This window comes from Haemorhous mexicanus, chromosome 7 (assembly GCF_027477595.1).
Source record: "Haemorhous mexicanus isolate bHaeMex1 chromosome 7, bHaeMex1.pri, whole genome shotgun sequence".
Taxonomy (NCBI): Eukaryota; Metazoa; Chordata; class Aves; order Passeriformes; family Fringillidae; genus Haemorhous; species Haemorhous mexicanus.
The window spans coordinates 29,786,975-29,807,612 of NC_082347.1; the positions used below are offsets into that span (position 1 = coordinate 29,786,975).

Here is a 20,638-nt window from a genome sequence, read left to right on the forward strand (position 1 = left end):
CAAGAGATGACGTACATAAAAAATGTCTGTGCTGCACCAGGAGGTGAGTCTGCTAAATACAATTTAAAGCAGGGTAGCTGAGATCAGAATATTTTTAATGACAGCTTACCAGCATAGTGCAATAATTTCTTCCTTCTTTAAGACTGCCATTTTAAACATACAGCTATTTTAGCACACATAATCTTAAGATAAACAAACTGGTAGAAGAGGACAGGCAACTCAATGTCATGCAACCAAAACCCTCTCAGCATACCCACCCACTTCCTAAATCTCACACAAACACAAAGCTTTGAATTTTTCATATTGTTATATGTACTACTATTGAAAATTCTGCGTTACATTTTCAGCCAGTACTTTTCTGATATGTCAAAAAAGAAAAAATAAAGAAAACTTCTAAACAGAAGTTGCAGTTTCACAAATCCACAAATCTAGTACAATAAATGTAAGAAATTACCTTTGTATCCCAGTCTTTTATATTCACCAGAAGCTTGAAAAAAAGGCACTGAAAATCTATCAGAAAAGGTTTTAACTGTTTCTCCAAGCTTATTTTAAATAGCAATATAAGCAGCAGCCATATTTCTTGGTCAGTATATCCATCGTGAATTACTGATGTACAGAAAACTAGAAACTTTAAAAGAAATACAAAGCGTTAAAACATGGAATTATTTCAGCTTTTTTTGAAGCATGATGAGAACTTAAGTTTTCCACACTCACAGTAAAATGTACCTCAAATGATGTACTGTTTTGGCAACACTTGTCTATCAACATGTCCCCATCTCCCAGTAACACCACCCTTTTATTTTAATACCTGCTGGAGACTCATTTTTTTGAGCAGGAAAGATCTTTCTTTACTACATAGAATAATCCTCCTTTAATTGAAGGAAAGGCCAAAAGATTTTCTAAATACTCCAGTAACAAGAAAACTGAAATTAGTGGAGAGTTTCCTCTATGTGAGGGAGCCAAGATATTCTATAAAGTGCCACAGCTGTGAAAGGGAGACAGAAGAACTCTGCAGCTGTGAATGAAGCCAATGGAAGACAAGAAACTGAAGTTTCCAAAATGCCTGCAATAAACTCTGCTGAATATGAAGCTGAAGTCTCAGGACAGCATCTACTCAAACACATGCTCAGGACTAGATTGCAAACCCTATCCTCCCTCCCAAAAGAAACACAGACAAAAAAAAGAAACCCAATCCACAAAAACCTTGGAGTTTTCTCACCTTAATCACATTAATTAAATTGTTTTCAAGTAGACTGTGGAACACTGGACTGGCAGTAGCTACATCTCCTCTTGTTCGTTGTTGACTCACTGATTCTTGCACCTGATTTCTAATAGAAGAAACACAATCTGAGCAAAAAATGAACAATTCAAAAGCCCCAAAGGCTTACTGACATCAAACTGAAGGGAAAAAAAATCCTGCATGTATCAAAATGCCTTCAAATCAAAATAATCCTCAGTTCCAGAGCATCTGACACACACATCTAACTCAACTTGTAGCCAATTACTTTGCCCAGCTATTTAGCCAGTATTCCTGCAAACCTTCATTAGGAAGATGCAGGACAAAGGACAAAGCTCTGGTTTACTGAATCCTTACCTAGAAGGCATTGTTTGAATTCCAGGGTTATTTATTCTTACTGAGACCTGAGCCAAAAACTTACAGAGTATGGGAAAGGAAATAAAGAAGAAACTTCTGATTCTACATTCCAAGCAAAAAATTTGCTTTCACAGGATCTAGGGAAAAAAAAAATCAAAGGAAAGCACTTACAAAATATCATGCTCATTGAAGGGGGGTTGAAGATGTTGCAATGGAAAGAGAGATCTGAACCCAACACCCATATTGACAAAAACAGTTGATATATCAGCTATTGAAGGAATCCATGGTTTAAGCTGCTCATCACTGATGGAAGCTACAAATAAAAACATGGAATGGATTAGTTGAAATTTAGTTCCTTTTAAGGTAAACAAATAAGCTTAGCAGTTTGCATCAATTCTACCAGCTCTCATCTCAGAGGAATCAGTACATTAAACAGTAAGCTTATTTTCAGAGCAAGGAGGGAGAAAAAAAGTCTAATACAGTATTTTACATCTTGCCTACATAACAGGTCAATTACTTTCAAGTTCCACCCATTTTCTGTCATAGTTCTCTCTCATCACAAACAGCAGAACAAGCAACAAGACAATATTTTTGACTAAGAGAACACATAAATTACTGCCTATGTAGGCAAAGGTAAGAGGGTGTTATCACAGTGGGACTAGAAGAGAAGCTAAGTAAGATTTGAAAACAAGCAAGGTTTCTAGAACAGAAGTGGTAAACAAGGAACTCCCAGCAATAATTGCTTGAATGCTCATTTATTATCTTGAACGTTCATTCAGAACCAAGCCTAATGCCAGCAAGGCATAAAATAAAAGAGGCTACATTCCCTCTGATATCAGCTCCGATTTCAAACAAGAATTAAAATATAGGATACAATTTGGACAGTCCTGAGCAAATACTTCAAGAGAACCACATTACTTTAACAATGTTAACTGGTAGTCTTAAATGAATGGCATTTTTGATGGATCTGAATGAAGACAGGAGGAACATACAAAGGAACTTGTAGTGGAGAAATATTTGAGTACAGACAAAGGAAGAAGACAAAACACAGAAGACATTAGAAGCACTGTGGGCTGAAGCAGATCCTTCAGTGTTTCTGTGCAGGTGTATGATTCACTTCATTTTTGTCACTTATCTGGAAAATAAATCATGAAGTGCTATATACTGGGAATGACAATGTGAAAAACATCTTGTAATCCTTAAGCTACAAATGTCCACATCATCCAAAGTAAAAGATGGAAAGGAGGGCAAACTTTTGAGGAGACTGAGCTTCTCTTCAGGTCAATTCTATTTGTGAAATACCAGGAGTGAATTTAAAAGGCTCTGTACTGGATGCATTATTTTGGAGGTATGTGCCAGGACCATATACTGTGATACAGGTTGCACACACTCAGTGAAGGTCAGCCCCCAGCATTTCTGCGTTACATTAGTAAAAATAGAGCCTAAATTCAAGCCAAAATCATCCAGCAGAACTAGTGCCTTTTACTTCCTCACTAACACTTTTCTAAGCTGAAGAGAGAAGTGCTTTCACTCAGGTGGTCAGTTTTCCATCCTTCAAATGCTTACAGTTTTTTAGTGATAACTCCATCAATCTGTCTAAGATCTTGGTGGAAACACAGCGGTCAGGATGAACAGACATCATCTGTGAACAGAGAAGAAGCTATGCATCAAAAACCAAGCTGCATGATGGCATCAGTTTTCTTTTAATTAGAAAAAAAACCCACATCAAACCAGAACAACAACACCAAACTTCCCAGCAGAGAAAAATGAGTAACAGATTAAAAAACAAACGAACAAAAAACTTGACCCCAAAGCCTCTAAAGCAAGATACACCAATGAGAACAGAATACTGTGAACATTGATTACTTCAAGCAGTGCAAAGATGATATGAATACTGTAAAATTAATTATTTACAGTATCAGAATGCTGTAACCCCACGTTTGTTTATAAACAAGTCCTGAGGGTTAAGAGAATAGAAAGCATCACACACCCCTTTGGAGCCCATTTGTATCTGTGATCAAATTGAGCTCCCTGAGCAGGAGTGAAGGCAACAGAGTTAACTACACTCTTTTGCACCCACAGACAAGTTGGACATATGCAGTACTAAACCCAAACAATGAATTCTTAGTTTTTCACATAACTCTTAACTACAAAAACATGACTATGTAGTACAGTTCGGATTTCCTGGAGCACTTCACTGGCCCAACAAAAATTTCTTTTTCTCCCCCAGGTGCTAGACAGTTTCCTGCTCTGTAAGCGACCTCAATTGGCTCACACTTCTTCCTTATTAGTGGAACACCAGAGCTCACAGAAAGGAGGAAAGCGATTTTTTAACTGGCTGAAGGGAAGGACATGGAAGAGCAAAATGTTTTGCTTTTGGCAAATGTAGAAAGCCAGTCAACAGACTGAAGCTGCAATTTCCCAGGTGGTCAGATTTCTTTTTTGTTTCAGGTGCAGTTAGAATGTGGCAATTAATAACAGAATGGAGACTGGAGGGAGGCATTTTTTTGAGTAACAACACTGTGTAAATTCCTGATGATTCAGAGACTGACACAGATATCTTGAAAGGAGAGTCACCACACTTCCTTTGAGAATGACTCCAGGCTTCTTCCTGAGCCGTAAGGTACCTTTTCCAAATGAAAATTATCTGATAATGCTGGTATCACTGATGATTTAGAAGATTATATATGTAGAAAATGGTACTTTTGCACTTTTACATATTGCAATATTTATTGTTTTTCTAAGAGTGACAGGAAATAAGATTAGCATTTGTTCATGATTTGGCCCACAGCTCTCTCCTCTCCTCACTCACTGTGTCCTTTTTCAATGCAGTAGCATGGATGAACATGGACATGCAGCTTTGCATTCACTCAGAGTGTGGAGAAAAGGCTCTCAATTGTTTTACCCCAAGTGACAATCAAAGTATTTCAGATGGGAGAACAAATCAGAACCCGTGATAAAAAATAATATCTGATTTTAAAGGTGTTAATGGAACATATTCACAAGCTTCTTCATCTGGCTTCCAGGAAAAATATTACACATGCACAGAGTTATGATAACTGCATGAATAGCACAGACTCACCTGGAACAGCCACTTCAGAATTGGTATGGGACAAGATGTGTCATGGTAAGCAGAACTTAGAATGCCATTAACAACTAAAAAAAGCTGCTGTGTTATACTAGAACTGTAAGAGAAAAATGGGGGCAAGGAAAGAGGATAAAAATTGATTAGTGGTTGCATCATCACTTTCACAAAAACATAAGAACTTTCTCACCCCTCAGATCATCATCAACAGGAAAGAAAGATCTCAATAAGCAAAACAGATGTTATTCTTATGTTATTACTTGTATAAAATGTCATAGTAATCAAGCCTTGATTTTTAATAGCCATCAACTTTACAAATGTCCTTTAGAACAACTATCTATCTTTCTCTCTATAAAGCCATACTATACAGAAAAATCTGCATTATTAGGGAATAATAGTTTCAAACAAATATTGATTTACACTAAATATTTACACAAATATTGACCTTTACCAACAATTTCAGAACAAGAGAGAAAAAATATTGTTCTCAAAATTTTTAAAATTCCCTTTTAAATAAAGGGTCTGGAGGGCAAACTAATGCAATTAAAATCCCACAGCTTAATCTCACTGTGCAAGTTTGTGGACTGCAAACAGTAGCTGTTGGGATAACAGAAAGTGTGCCATTGCTATTACTGAATTATTGGTGCTTTAGTCACAGAGTTCAGTTGGTCAGAGCAGCTGCTGGTAACACCAACTTCATGGGTTCAAATCCCATATGGACCACTCCTTGTGGGTCCCTTCCAACTCAGAATATTCTATTATTCTTCTCTAGAAATTAGAGATGTCAAAAGCAGCTGAATTAAAAATATCCAGTTTCCCCCACACCCTTCTTTAGTCTCCTCTCTTCTCTCTGTATACTAAATCAAGTAACTCTGTCAAGAGATCTGTGTCCTAACTCCTACATATACCCTCTCCCTGCCTGACTGGTAAGACCTCCATGTGCCAGCTGGGCAGCCAGTCCATGCCAGCTGTGCCAACTGGGCTGAATGCATAAGCAATTAAATCATAATTGCCTTCTGCAAGGGATGATCAGTTTAATCCTCATTCCTCTAGTCACTGATTTACAAGATGCTTTTGAAGCTCATAGCCTTGTGATCTTCAAAACATTAATAGAAAGGCCTGAAGCCAAAGGAGTGTATCACAAACAGCACTTCCTCAAGAGATGAGAAATCACTCTCCACCTCTTCACACCCACAACCACACGTACACACGTACAAAAAATCCTTTAAGAATAACTGAACTCTCTCAGCTCCTCCAATGCAAGCATGTTTGGAATAAAATACCAAACAAAATAACCAGTAATTTTCAGGATTTACACTTGTGGCATTAGGCAAGTATTTGTAATGTGGCAGCCCCATAAATATAGAGTAGAAATGCCTGTGGGTTACAGAGCAGTTGTTTATGTACACACAGAAACACCGGTGGCTCAGTGACTGAATCTAACAGATGTCAGAGATCCTGACCCTCTGCAATCCTCATCAGATGGAGCCCCAAGTGCCAGGCCCATCCAGGATGGAAGCACCAAAAGTCTTTCCGCAGACATAATGTAACACTAGAAGGTCACAAATAGGTAACCACCAAGGTCTTTCAGTCTGCACATGGTTAAGCTTGTGTTCATTATAACATTTCACTTCTGCTTTTGTCTCCCACAAACTGCTAAGATTATCAATGATAGCCCAGTGTGTGGTAGAAATATGGAAGAGGCCAGAACAGCTGTTTTTCCTCATTTCTCATTTAAGAGGTTTTTTAAGAATTCCAGAGGAGGAAAGAAGGAAGCTTTAAATTACAATTTACTGTTCTGTAAAGCTAACCCAGAAAGGAAAATTCCAAGGAAAGGGAACCAGTCTTGCCTATTTAGTAAGACAGAGCACATTTGCATGCAAAGATTAAACAGTACCTTAAAACTGCTAAAAATAACAACAAAATTGTACGAGTAAACACAGCAAAGTGAAGAGCATATTCTTACTTCAGAAGCAGATATTCTATACGATTTTGAGGGACAAACTGAAAATTCCTCAAGTCAAGGTTATGTTGAGTGAAGATTTTCCCAGCAGCTGATAAATCAAATAAATCTTCTCCAGGGTGTTTGTCAGGTATGACATAATTTGCTACCGAAAATCTCTTTATAAACGCCCTGTAAAATTCAGAATTGCTTTTATCAATTCAAACACTGAGAAGCTATTTGCTGCTTGAGAAAGTCATTTGCAGGTCATGAATGCATCAGTCTTATGTGAAAGCTGAATTGTTAGAATACAGTTGCACCCAAGGAAATTCACCCAACCCCAAAAGATTTTAATATGGTTCTCATTAAACATAGTAACAATTGTTGGAAACAGAGAGAGGTTAGGGGACAAAAAGGCTAGAAAAGCAGAGATCAAGATTTCATTGGTTTTGGAGTTGCAAAGACCTGTGTTCTTCCAAGAGATCATCTCCACTGGCATTGTCCTCTTTTTCTCCATCTGAAGCCTTGTCTTCTCTTTCTATGTCTTCCTGTAACTGTTTCACTATTTCCTCTAACCTGAAATAACAGCAGCAGCAGAGCATATCATCACCATTTAATATTTACAACACAATCAACAAAACCCAGGCTCTGAATGTGAACCCCAGAGTCAGGAGCCATTTACACACAGCAAAACCATGTGAGACATTGCATCTGTAAAACCCCAGCATCTTGCTATTCCAAGACACAAAGTACTTTTTCCCAAAACCTAATGAATTTCCAACAGCACAATCAATCACTGGCTTGTCAGACACAAATGCTCAACCAGCCTCTGATAAAGTTTTTGTAATTACGCAAAACTTCTGATCTTGTGGCTGAGTGTTTACTTTTTTCTAAGCACCAAACAAGTATTTTATTTGTTAAACACTATTAGTTACAGGAGTATCTGCTACTCCATGGGCAGTCAGCCCATAGTTACCAGGGTCAAATTCTTTAATCATACAGTTAATCACATAAGCAGTTAAACACATATACTCATCACCACCACTTGTCATTAACACATAAACCACATTTCACTTCCTACCCAAAAGATCTCTTGTAAGAATACTCATTAGCTCTGTTCACTGACCTGTGTAACTACTCAGACACCCATAGCCTGCAAAATTTGGCAACCAATACTGAGCTGCAAACGCCTTTGAAAAAACTAGTGCAGTCAGTCTACATAAATATTTCTATTTCATGCCTGACCAGCAGCTGCTAGCTGGCTCAGTGACCTAAAACCAAGGCATCAGTAAATTTAGCCTGGCTCTTCAGGGGTAAACAGATGTATCACAAATCATTCCTTGTTGCTTGGAAGGAGCCTGTCATTCAGCTTTCACCATTTAAGCAACACTTGTAGGTCCTGTCAGTTCAGTTGTATGTTGGTGGCATCAGCAGGCAAAGCTTGGCTTGCTGCTAATCAAACTCCATCAGTTCTGGGGAGACAAGGCAAATCCAAGCTTCTACAACACCATCCCACATTTTTCAAACTAGCTTTAAGAAACAAACCTTCTAGATTCTTCTTTCTCCTTCAAGAGATGATCTAAGCTGTTCACATAGGACACCTTGCTTATAATAGGAGTCTTAGAAAGCTGTAAATGAAATAGCAAGACATTTAAAAATGCTATAAGCCATGAACTCATTATTAAACAATAATCAAAATAGAAACCTCTTCCAATTTTAATGATATTTTACATGCAGATATAAACCTAAAGGAGACCCTGCAAACCAGGATGATTATCAGTTTAGGTTTCTCAGTCCCTTGACAAGTTTACATAATGGTCATATCTCTCTCAATGACTAATTTAGAAACAACTGCTTCACAGTGGATCTGAACAGTGAAGCAAGTCTCTGCATGTCTGGGGCTGACCTTCAGCTAGCAATCACAAAGAGCATTACCATCAGAAGCCTTTTACCTCACAACTCTACCACTGTTATCATCCACTGAGACCCTGGGAATCCCCATTCTTGTGCATGAGACAAGAACCTCCAAAAATTACTCAGTACTTTTACTTTCAGAGTCCCTAGAGGGCAAAATTCCAGTGTTTGCTAAATGACCTCTAGATAAATCAAACAAAACAAAACTTCCAATCAAACCCCCAATATAAAACCAAAATAAGGCACTAATAAACAGAAAAACACACTAAAAGTTTTAACAAATTTTTCTAGTGGCTTGTTTTTCAGTAGCCAGTCTTTTATTCAGCTTGCAGCAGACAACAAATTTGAAAACTTTTATAGCCATGATTCCAGTCTTTGGACAAACACAGCTCTTTTGACACCACCCTGGTGTTCAGTCATCTCCTAAATATAACAAGCAGCATGTCTTTGTGTAGGAAATCTGCAAGACTTCTTAGCTTATTTTCTATTTGGTCAATATCTACCAAGTAACTGTTGAACAAACAGGGAATCAAAACTTTATTCCAATGTACACATACATCCTTTCTTACAAGAGAAGAATGAGGATATATGCAAAAATCATGGAAATGTTGGGACTGTTCTTAACTATTTTGTCTTACTTGGCCATGAATTATACCAGGAACAGGCCAGCCAAATGTTGTGGTCACACACTTGTCCCACAAGCATTTGCTGCATGTGTTTATCAGGCTTAACCATTACTCAGGTAGTCATGTTGGCTGAGATTGTGAAATACATATGAAACCACACAAGTCTGATCTATAACACTCTTGATTGCAGAATCATAAGAACAGATTAAATAATTACGGCTGCTCAACATCTGCCCATGGAGACAGTAACTCAGTCAACAAATAAACGCTATCAGAGATTGAAAGGCATGAGGAGAGGGGAAGGCAGAAGAGAGAATTTATACAGGCATTCTGCTGCTGGTTTTCCACTCTAGAAACTAGTGATGGGCTGACCCCAGCCAGCAGCTAAGCACCACACAGCTTGGCCATTTCCCCAGCCAGTGGTGCAGGGCAGTGAAAAGAAAAGCAAGAAAAGCAAAGACAAGAGAACTCATGGGTTAAGATAACAACAGTTTACTAAGAGAAAAGGCATAAGCAAGAAAAGAAAAAGCTATACAAGCAGTCACTCAGCACCTCTGACAAGCAGAAGGATGCCCAGCTACACTCTGAGCAGTGGCTACATGCCAGACCAGATTCCCTCACTTGGTTTTTTGATTGCTGAGCATGACATTATGTGGCATGGAATATATCCCTTCGGTCATCCAGGGTCTGTTTTCCAGGCTCTGTTCCCTCCCAGCTTTTTATCTGCTCTATGGGAGCAGCATGGGAAGAAGACAAAGCATTGATGCTGTGCAAGTAGTGCTCCACAATAGGTAGAAGATTGGTCTATTATCAACACTAGTTTTGTCTGAAACACACAGCACCACACAGCTGTTATAAAGAACATTAATTCCAACCCAGCTAGGCTCAGTACAAAATCTCTTTGTTTAAATACAGCCATTCCCAACCTGTACCAACTGTCAGGAATGCCACATTAAGACCCACTGCAGAACCTTCCTTAATAAAACATCATTTTACAATAAAACTTCAAAATCACTACCTGTTCAACAAGCTCTTATTGAACAAATGAGCTAATTTTAAAAAAACCAATCCACCACCATAGTATCCTGTACACAGGGATTCAAAGATGTCATCTATCCCTTGTGATGAGAATTCATTCAGCTTTTTGAAATCCTAAAATACTTCCAATTTCCATGAAATACAACCTCAAAGAAAACACCACACTTACTCACACTCTCAGATCTCTGACAATCACAGACTATGGCAAGGATATATGACTGTAGTCTAGCACACACATCTCTAAATGTCTGCATCAATTTCCTCCAGTTAACTTCAGATCATCAAAATCTTACCTGACCAGGAAAACAAAAACATTAGACTGCACACATTTTCTAAACATAGCCTCCTAACTTTGGGGGGTAAATAGCAAAAACACAACTCCTAAAAACAACCAGAAGGGATAGAGCTAAATCAGTCTGGCTGCACAAACCATCTTTCAGCCATTCCCAGGACAAGCACAGTAACAAGCATGTCCCTGCTCCAACTACCCTGTAGCTGCACAGCAGCACAGGACCCTTAAGCCAAGTAAGCAGCTTTGCAGGCAAATAATTCTGAATTATCATGCATTATGAATAAGGGAGAAAATCATATAAAAACACAACATAAAGCTGATTACCTGCTATCTCATTATACTCTGCTATAGCTTTAACTGGCATAATGAGAATCAGCAAGAGGTGGCTGAGTGTTGGTACATTTTTGACTAAAATTAATGTAAAGTAACCATTACCAAGCAGTCACACACATCCTGACTGAATAGGTACTAGGAGACTACTGGACATCTTAGCTGTTCAAGCAGCTTGTCATTTGTTTATAAAACTGAGCTAAATAGCAGAAATTAGTTCTGTGGCACACCTGAACAAGCTGCTGTCTGTATGTGCCAGATGGAACAGGTGAGGTCGGAGCCAATTTTATTTTTGGGTATGAGATGTCTCCATTCACCTGGGCCTCTATCTGTGTTTTGGTGGTGTATACCTACTATATAAAATTTCATTCTAAAATTTGAAATATGGGGTAATAACTTGGCACCCACTGGGCCCTGCACTGTGCTAAAATCGATATTATTTTTCTTGTAAATAACATCTGTAAAAGAATACTTGAAATAATGTGTTTTTCTGGTTTTTAGCCAACTTACATGAAACTTCAGCAATGGAGTTACAGTGTCCTGAGAAACACTGTCAAAGGAGTCTTCCAGGGTTCTTTTTGCCTGTGGTTGGAGATCTGAACTGAGCATTTTTTGCAGTGGCATTAATGCTTCTTCTTCTTCATCATCATCATCATCAACTAGAATGGATTCCAAAACATCATCTTCACTCTCAGAGCTGCTTTGCCATTTTCTGCTCAGCTTGGACTTGTGTGTAAAGTTCCTTTTAACTTCCAGTTCTCCTGAGGGTTGTGAAGACTCATGGCTGCTGTCCACAAAAGACTCTTCCAAAGGCAATGAAGGGGGAACACTTTTGCCAGTCTCTGGGGACAGTCCAAGTTCCCCAGAGATTTCCATGCTACAGGAATCAGGAGTATTTTCAGAAATCTCAGGGACTGTATTTGAAAAACAGTTGCTGGGTTGAATACTGTATCCTTTATTCCATTCATGTCTTTCTGGTCTTTTATCTTGCTCTTTCCTAACATCCAATACCTGAGATAAGCCAGCAACCTGGAGAGGGGATTTCATGCCTTTTGTTTGTGTTAAGTGGTGGGGAGAAGGCAACACAGTACTTTTTTCCTGAGAAAAGGGAAGTGACTTTTCCAAGAAAAAGCATGAGTTAGCCAACTGCAATTGATTCTCTTTGGTATCCACAACAGAAATGTGGTTATTTTTAGCAGGACTGTGTGCAGAATATGAAGATGACAAACCTACAGTGGAGTAATTATTTTTGTCCTTTTCATTGCTCGAGTTGAGGAATTCCTCTGAAAGAGTCAAATCATGTCCAGAGAGGGCAGAAGGCTCCTTGAGTTGCAGAACATCATCATGAGGAGACTTTAAAAAGATATTTTTTACAAAACCACGCCTCCAATTTTTGCATTTTGGTGATCTACTAAAAGCAGAGTCATTCACTTCAGATTGATCTGAAGCATCTACATCCACACTCATGGCAGTGTGTTTTCTTTTCCCAGGAGAGTCTCTTGGTTTGGATAGCCCAAAGGACACCTTAAAGAAGTGTGAAGGAACAGCTGGGCTCTTTGGTGCACCAGAGGCCATCTCAGATGATGTTCTAAATGCATGTGGAGAAGATGCCTCATGTTCTAAAACCTGTGTTATCCTTGGTTGAGATGGGTCATCTATGAAGTGTTGGAGAAAAAGATGAAACATCATTATCATGTTTAAAAAAAATCAAAATAGTAACAATAATTGTCTTAAAAAACAAACATGTAACAGCTTTCCATTTTAAAAATTAACTTCTAGTTTTAAGTTAACTAGGACTAGAGCAACAAAGAGTCTAAAGAGTTTCCACCCCCCTTTTGTTATCTTTTTAAAGTTTATCTTCCTACTAACATACCTCAAGCTTTTTAGATTCCATTCTACCACCCATAGAACAAAATTATGTGGTTAAAAAGGTCAAAAAGAAAAAAAAAAAAACCCAGCTCAACTTGAGTGGTTGGTTCAACAAGAATATTTTTTCTAGATTAAGCTAAAAGGCACCATTTATTAACCACCAAAGAAAATGTGGATTATCCAAAACACAAGAGAAACCATTAAAAAATCTGGGATCAAGGTTTTAAGACAATGAGATATCACAAATTCTAATTAAGTTACAATCAATATGTTTTACACTAAAATCCTAAATTACTTTCAAAACTCTTCAAACTTGCCATATATTAGAAATAATACTGACTAATCAGTAGCAATTATTGTTTTAGTAGAAGCAAATAGAAATCATAATTTCAAGGGAAAAAAGCCATTAAAAATAGACATGAAGTGATGAATTCAATTAATTAATTCTATATTAATAGCAATGCTCATACCAGAGGCAATCTCCCTTGAACTAAAAGACATTATTTTTCTTACAGGACATCCATTTCCCTAAAAATGAAGACAGAGGGAGAAAAAAAAAAAAAAGTTAATTGTATACTTTTAAAAACCAGTGTTGAACCTAGCACAGACATGGTTCCACACACCCCCAGAAATATGTCAATGGACCTAATTTTAAGACAAATTTTAAATACAGCTGCAAGATCTCTCCAGGACCCAAATTATATATTTTTTCCTTCAGATTAAAAGTGACCTGTAATTAAATACTAAATTTGTAATAGGACCACTCCCACCTCTATCTAAATACTGTGGCTTAAATGCATAAATCTGAACTGCTGTTAACTGCAACTTCTAAATAGCAGAAATTTGCCAGTCTGCTCCGTAAGCTACATTGCAAGAAAACACAAGATAAGGCATTTAAGATAAAGGCATCTTTTTTCTACAAAATACAATTTCCAGTTACAATTTCTATTACATTTCCATGCTTGCATCTAGCCCAGAATATCTCCCCTGCTTTTAAAACAGGATTTTTCACTGATTGTAAAATGATTAAGAACCAGTTTACCCAAGCATGACCTAAAACTTACAAAGGAATAGCAAAAAACCATAAATTTGTGTTACATTTGAAAAAGGCAGCACCAAGAATCTTATCTTGATCTGTAAAATTTTAAAAATCTAAAAATTTAAAAATTCATATGCACAATGGGTCAGTGATTTCCACCTTTAATAACTCCTTTAAAAACTCCTGATACAAAACATTTGTTCCTTAGAATGGTTTTACAGGATATGGCTTAGATTGGTTCAATTTCTGCTTCTCCCATTCCCTTTCTCTGCAGGGAGCTTCCAATGACAACCCAAATGCAGGATTGGCAGGAGAGCAGGGCAGTGGGGAAATCTGGCTTGAGCACAGAGATGTAATGCTCACAGTGCCATTTTTCCAGCCCAGGCTTTTCAAATATCAGCTTCTGCAGGTGAAACCCATTTGTCAGAGTCTGAGCTGGACTCTGTGAGATCCATACAGTCATTCTTCTTTGCCCAACTATTTCCATAAGACAATGGTGCTCTCCTTATACCCAGACACTTCTCATTTCTTCCCTGTTCTGGCTAGGCAGTCTTCACCTTTTTGGTCAAGGAATACACCTGAGACCACACAGTAATGAGGAGTTTCTGAATCACAACTTTTGGCTACAACAAACCCAGGGCTCTGCACACTCTACCATTCTCTGACATGTTTGCACTGTCCTTTTCCTCAATTCTTTTCCAAAAGACACCTACCACAGGACTCATTTGGAGTTTGGTCTGGCATCTTTTTCTTCTGACCTTCTTTGGAGAAGATGAATTCCTATCAAAACCTTCAGTGCATAAGACTGACAGTCCCATTCCTTCATCTTTTACATTTCCTTTGTCTGGTGAGGACAGCACAGTTCTGTCTTTATGGACATGGTGTAGGAGAAAAAAGACCAATTATTCACAAAAACTATATTGGGAAAAAAAAATCCCAACTACAAAACAACAAACCTTATTATAGTGTATTACTTCTCTCTCACAGATATTTTTTCTCTCTCTCTCATGTAGTCCAAAATTAATTAACTTAATCATCTAGTTTTGCTACTGCCATGCAAAGAAGCACATGACCTATGATGCAGCTACAGTTGTTATAAACAATCAGGCTTAAGCATGAGACAGAACTTGAAATAATAATTACATCACTATTTAAAGAAATTAATTTAAACAGGAAAATAATATTTTCAGTTGCATTATTAGAAAAAATTCAAATGTGCTCATTTTGACATATTTGGTAAGCTATACTCATTACGTTGCTGCTCCACTACAGAATGAGATTGGATTATCATTCTGCATGCTTCCATAATTAAAATTCATATAAATATCTTCCACTTAGAAAAAAACATATTTACCTGGACTTAAAACTGGCTTGAAGAACTCTGTAATCAACTGGTTTCTGAAGAGAAAACATAATTTTATCTTTATAAAAGAATAAATAAATGCCCATTCAGTCAATGTTGCATAATTAAAAAAAAAACAAACTGTAAATTACCTCTACAGATTTTCTTTAATGCCAGCAGCTCTTATTTCTGATAAATCAGAAAAGGCATCATCATTGTCTTTACCTTCTAGACTTCACTCTTCTTGGGTAATGAAGTTAAACCTATCAGTTTCCTCACTCAGTGTTTTCTTTATAATCCTGGTAAATCTTAACCACCCTTCCACCTTAAACTAAACTGTCCTGAATGGGACTGACCTCACCTGCTCCCAGGATCCTAGGTGAGACCTCACCAGCACATTATGTGATGACATTATGTCATTTAACAACCTCCCCATGTCCACCATCACTCTGAGCTGCTAACCCAAGTCAGCATCTATCTCACCCAGCTTCCAACAGAGAGCAGCCTACAGCCACCTACAAGGTAATTACTAGCTTTAAATCGGAGGTTTTATCTCTGGCAAGAGCAAGTGGGACATGAGAACACCAGGGCGTTCTCCACCAAAGAATACTGCTTCTAAAAATGAGCAGATTGGCTGAACAACAAAACACATCAGAATCTGTGAACGTGGTATCTTCATCTTCCTCCACAGCTTGCTAATGACTTTAAGGCTATATTGAGTGCCTGCTTTGGAAGTGTCTCAAAGTTTGAACAAAACATCGATGTGAGCACAATTGTTCACGTTGTTGCAAGAACGGCAGAGGTTGGTTCCAAGTTTTGTTGTCTTTCTGTACCTTCCAAGGCAAATTTACATTGTTATTGCCTGAGTAACAGTGATAAAGGCAAAATCTACTTACTCCAGAAACTAAGCTAACATATACAAGTATCCACACATGACTGTGTCCCCAAAGATTCAGTAACCATATTCGAAGCTTAGCGCAGAAGAACCCACTGGTTATTTTTATCAGGACTGTGCGCAGAATATGAAGGTGATAAACTTCAAAAAAAGAAATTAATTTGGATCTAATTTTGAATCTTTCTTTAAGCTTGTAATCATCACTTTTGCATTTTCTGATACAGCTTTTGCATTGGTAGCACCTACAGAAATACAAAAAGCTGTTTATAAAGCACTGATAATTCTTAAATCACGAAACTGGCAAGCACTGATAGTTGAAGATACTGTAACTCAGTGAGAAGTAACCCGTAATCAGAATCTGTGGGTGCACAAAACTGAGTTTGGCTTACCAAAGAAAGCAGAGAAACTACTTGTCAAAGACTGGCTGCCTCCAGCTTGTTCCAGCTCAGTTTGACATAGGACAAAATATGTGTGTTCTTCCCACACGCTACAGCAACACTGTTAAATTTTGGACACCAGGCTCTCAGCTCCATTAGACAGGTTTACTGACACAAATCAGCTGCCTGGTGGTAGCTTAAGCTGGTGCCTCAAAAAAGGGACCACAAACAGAAATCCCTGGGCAATCTAAACTACCCACCAGTCCAGACCAATAGTGATTTTAGGGTCTGGGGTCTTGTCAGTCTTCACTGGTTCCCTGTTTTGCTACCCAGTCATGCTCTGTAGTCATATTCACACCCTCTTAGTTTCAGGGGGAGTTTCAGTTGGTTCTGTGTTCTGTGTTGTAAATATGGTTGTTACTGTTCATGTACCACTATTTATGGGCTGTCCACTCCGGCTATTAATTTTAAAGTAATATTTAAACCATTAACATTGTCTAGTCTAACAACTGTTATTGTTCAGGTTGTTAGCCCCAGGTTTTACTATAATCCATCTTGGATTACAAAGCAGAGCCTTGTAGCTCAAGTAAAGTTGTTAGCTTGCGGCCTAACAACTCTTGCTACTTCTATCACTCAGCTACTTTAAAATAAGAGAAAAATTGCAGCACACAGGATCCCCGTATTTCAGTTCAGCAGAAGAACCAATGACTTAAATGCAGGTTTATTTACTGTTCTTGCTGCTGACCAATTTGTTTTTCTGCCCTAGACCTCCTTGCACTCCTCACTGGCCTCACCTGCTCACAGCAAAGCCCTCTCCACCTTGCATTCCTCAGGACACACCCGCTGCTTGCTTGGGCTGCTCTAAAGCTGCGAAATCATCCGGTGCCCAGAGCTTTCCACACTGCCTATCCTTCCAAACCCTTCCTCTTTCCCTAACTGAGCGACTGTACTTCTTTCTTCCCCATTAAAGCCCCAGCTGCACATGAAGCACTGCTGGCAGACCACATCTCATCTTCAGTTACCACCCAGATTCCTCTCTGCTCCTAAACCTTGAAGACAAACTGTGAAGGACAGAAATGTTAAAGGTCATTGACTCAAACAAGCAATACTGCTGAGGCCCAGGTTTGCAGCCCCCAATGGAAGGGGAGAGGAGAGGGTTTTTCTGTGTGGAGTTGAAACCTCTGATGTGCCTAAGACGGGAGAGGGTGTACCGCCACATCCAGAGCATGACCACGACAAAACAGGCTAGGGCTTGAGCCAGACAAGGGACAAGGATGATAAGGCAAAGACACTGCAGAGGTGGGAAAATCTTTTTATCACACCAATGTCCTCCCTTACCCAACTGGCTCCGTTGTAAACCAGCACCCCCCACCCAGGGAGAGGTATTGGCATATTCACACTTAGGCTGAAGGTGTTTATCCCTTCTGATAAAGCATAATGTGAGAAAACATGATGCGAGAAACACCAGTCTAAGACGGGGTCATAAACCATCAAAGACCCCCAAAGTGCCCCCAGACTCATTTCTGGAGCCTTGTAACAGACAGTGTTAAATTCACCCTCTCCAAAGGAGGTACCTGGGCAATCCCACCTGAACATCCATTAACCCACTGAGCTCTACGTTTTGGGGCCTTCCCACATCCCTGACTGATCAAGACTGCAAGTACCACTTTGACCAGCAGACATCGGAATTGCAACAATCAAATCTCATCACTGGATCCATGGAGGTGATATCTCTGCAATCTACTCCTATCCTTGCTTTTTCTTTCTTTTCCTTATTTATTTCCTTAAGTGGTATCTTTATGTTTTTATATTGTCCTATTACTAGAGATAATAACCAAAAGGGCTACATACCTCATTTCCATTGCAACCAAATCATCCTAAAATAAACCCTATGTGTGCATATTTATAAACACCAGGTATTCAGTGCTCTTTCTCTCTAATCTGCCCCAAGGGACCGATTAACAAGAACCTCAGTTACTCTGGCCTACGGGGCAGCTTGTAACAAAACCAAAACCAAAAACCAAGGCCTTCTGCCATCCCTGTCCTTGTTTCCACAGCCACTGATTCCAAATGACTGCTTATGTCCTTCCCATATTGTTCTTTTTGCTGTTGTTTATTATAAATCCAAGAGCTTTGTAACAGAGTTTCTGTTTATTCCATAATTATACAAAACAACAGGGAACTAAGGCACTTCCCTTCTCCCTCAAATTTAATCTGAATGAAGATATAGCAAGTTATTTGTCTTAGGTAGCTTGTTTGGAAGTGCTTATCCACCAATATTTTCTCCTTTGCGTTTGTAACTCTGCCTTTTGGAGTGCAAGGAACTGTCCAGCCAGGTTCTGTATTGTGTCTTAAACAAGGAAGTGTACTAGAAACTTCAGACAAAAGCAAAGGGTGGGGAAAATAAAAAAATAAAGAATTCAACACAGTACAAGGAAGAACGTGAAAAAGAACTGGGCCGTGCAACTTGCCTTTCACATACATGTGAAAGTACAGAGAGAAATGTGATTTTCTATGTGAATGGGGCCATAACAGCTCACAAACCATTCACAGGAGAATCTCCACCCTTTAGTAGAAGGTTATTGTATTTAGCTCTTTTGCTAACAGGAAAATCACAGTCGTTTAATGTATCTGTCTGAACCACTATACAGCTCTGGTTAACACTTGTCAGCAACATATATAAATTCAGCAAGACCTTTTATCCCAAAAAAAAATTATCACACCATATTTTGTGAAATCTCAGCTCGACTGAGACACCAAGGAGACCACTAAAAATCCAAAAGAAAATTCAAAACCCATATATACATTATTTGACCCATCAACAGAAAAAAGCTGCACAACCAGGAGATGAACCTAACAGACCTTCCAGGCCTTTCAAAACTAAGGACACAGCCTGCATGGAAGAGGGAAGGAGGAAATACTTTCACTTTAAAAACAAGCCCCTAAGCATTTCGTAAAAGCTGTTGCTGTTTACAGTAACATTCGTGTATATCTCTGGCTGGATAAAAACTATCCTTTTAAAAAGCTGTATTGGAAACACTAGCAATACCTCCAAGATAGCATATTCTCATAACATAGGACTAAATTACAAAAAGCTACTACATCATTGATAACACAGAGCATCTTGAAAAGCTGCGTAAAAAGAACAAAAAGCCAAACAAACAAAAACAAAGAAAAAAACACAACAAAACCAGCCAAAACAGAAACTTACATAGAAAAACTCAGTCTTTTAGACAACTGCAACAAAACCGAAATTGCAGTTTCGATTCATTTTCTTGGGCAAAAAGTAAGATTGAAAAAGTGAACTTTTACCCTGTCCCCTTCTTTTAAATGACAGTCCCATCAAAACAGAGGATCTGAACAAAGTAAGGTGCTACTAACAGCATAAGAAAATTATGACTTGTCTCATTCTGCAAGAAACAACACAGCAGCCTCTGAAAATCCTCAAATCTCTGACAGAATTTGAGTTTCTAGTTAGCAGACAAGTTTGTCAAGTCTATAAACACTGTCACTGGCAGCCCGCGTTTTCCCTGGGCACTGTCCCCCAGCACCGTTAGGCGCAGGTCCCGGCCGGAGCAGGTTCGGGAGCTGAACCGACACCACAAGTTCTCGGTTAGACCGAACCGCTGACGCCGCCCAGCCCCGCAGGTGGGCTGGGTAACGCCAGGGCAGGGCTGGGAGGGCACACGGGGGACGGACCCGGCATCCTGAAGGATGTGCTGGAAATGCCAGCCTGAACTTAGCCGGACACTCCTTTCAGACTCCTGGAAGCTGCCAGACGCCCTGGCCAACGAACAGTGGCACCACGAGCCGGTTCCCATGAGGAGGCCCCGGCCGGGCTCCTCGGCGGCGGGAACACCGGGGCAGGCTCCCGGTGATGCTCCCGGGGAGGCCCCGGTAACCCCCGCCGAGCCGACCCCCGCCACCCGCCCTGCGCAGCGCGGCGCAAGCCGGCAGCCGGGGCGCCCCGCTAGGCGGGCTCGGTGCCCGGCGACGACAGCGACCGCTCCCCTCCCGTGCCCCGCCCGTACCTGCAGTCCTGGGCCGCCTCTCTGCCCGCGGCCGCCGGCGTAACATGGCGGCGGGACATGGCTAAGGGAGGGCCCGGAGACGGCAGCCCCTCGCCGAGCTGTCGGGTCATGGCACGGGCGGCACGGCGGGGCCCGAGCGGAGGAGGGGAGCGGCCGCCGCCGGCAGCATCGCCAAGAGCGCGCCTCGAACGCCCCACACGGCCGGAACGCCCAGCGCGGCCGCAGGTCACGGGCGGGACGTAACGGGCTCCGCTCTTCCTTTTT

At 39.8% G+C, this 20,638-nt stretch overlaps 1 protein-coding gene across 1 annotated transcript in view; it reads right to left on the reverse strand.

Moving 5' to 3' along the window:
* SLF2 (SMC5-SMC6 complex localization factor 2) overlaps positions 1-20,634 on the reverse strand; it is a gene marked incomplete at its 5' end in the record, with an annotated part of 29,568 nt that extends 8,934 nt beyond the window's left edge. The window contains 13 exons of the mRNA XM_059851860.1: positions 455-628; positions 1,220-1,328; positions 1,766-1,907; positions 3,161-3,236; positions 4,677-4,779; positions 6,646-6,813; positions 7,087-7,197; positions 8,167-8,249; positions 11,332-12,476; positions 13,161-13,218; positions 14,443-14,597; positions 15,084-15,127; positions 20,375-20,634. Coding sequence (XP_059707843.1) covers positions 455-628; positions 1,220-1,328; positions 1,766-1,907; positions 3,161-3,236; positions 4,677-4,779; positions 6,646-6,813; positions 7,087-7,197; positions 8,167-8,249; positions 11,332-12,476; positions 13,161-13,218; positions 14,443-14,597; positions 15,084-15,127; positions 20,375-20,634 — 2,628 coding nt within the window. The remainder of the gene's footprint in view (positions 1-454; positions 629-1,219; positions 1,329-1,765; positions 1,908-3,160; positions 3,237-4,676; positions 4,780-6,645; positions 6,814-7,086; positions 7,198-8,166; positions 8,250-11,331; positions 12,477-13,160; positions 13,219-14,442; positions 14,598-15,083; positions 15,128-20,374) is intronic.
* Positions 20,635-20,638: the final 4 nt, after the last annotated feature.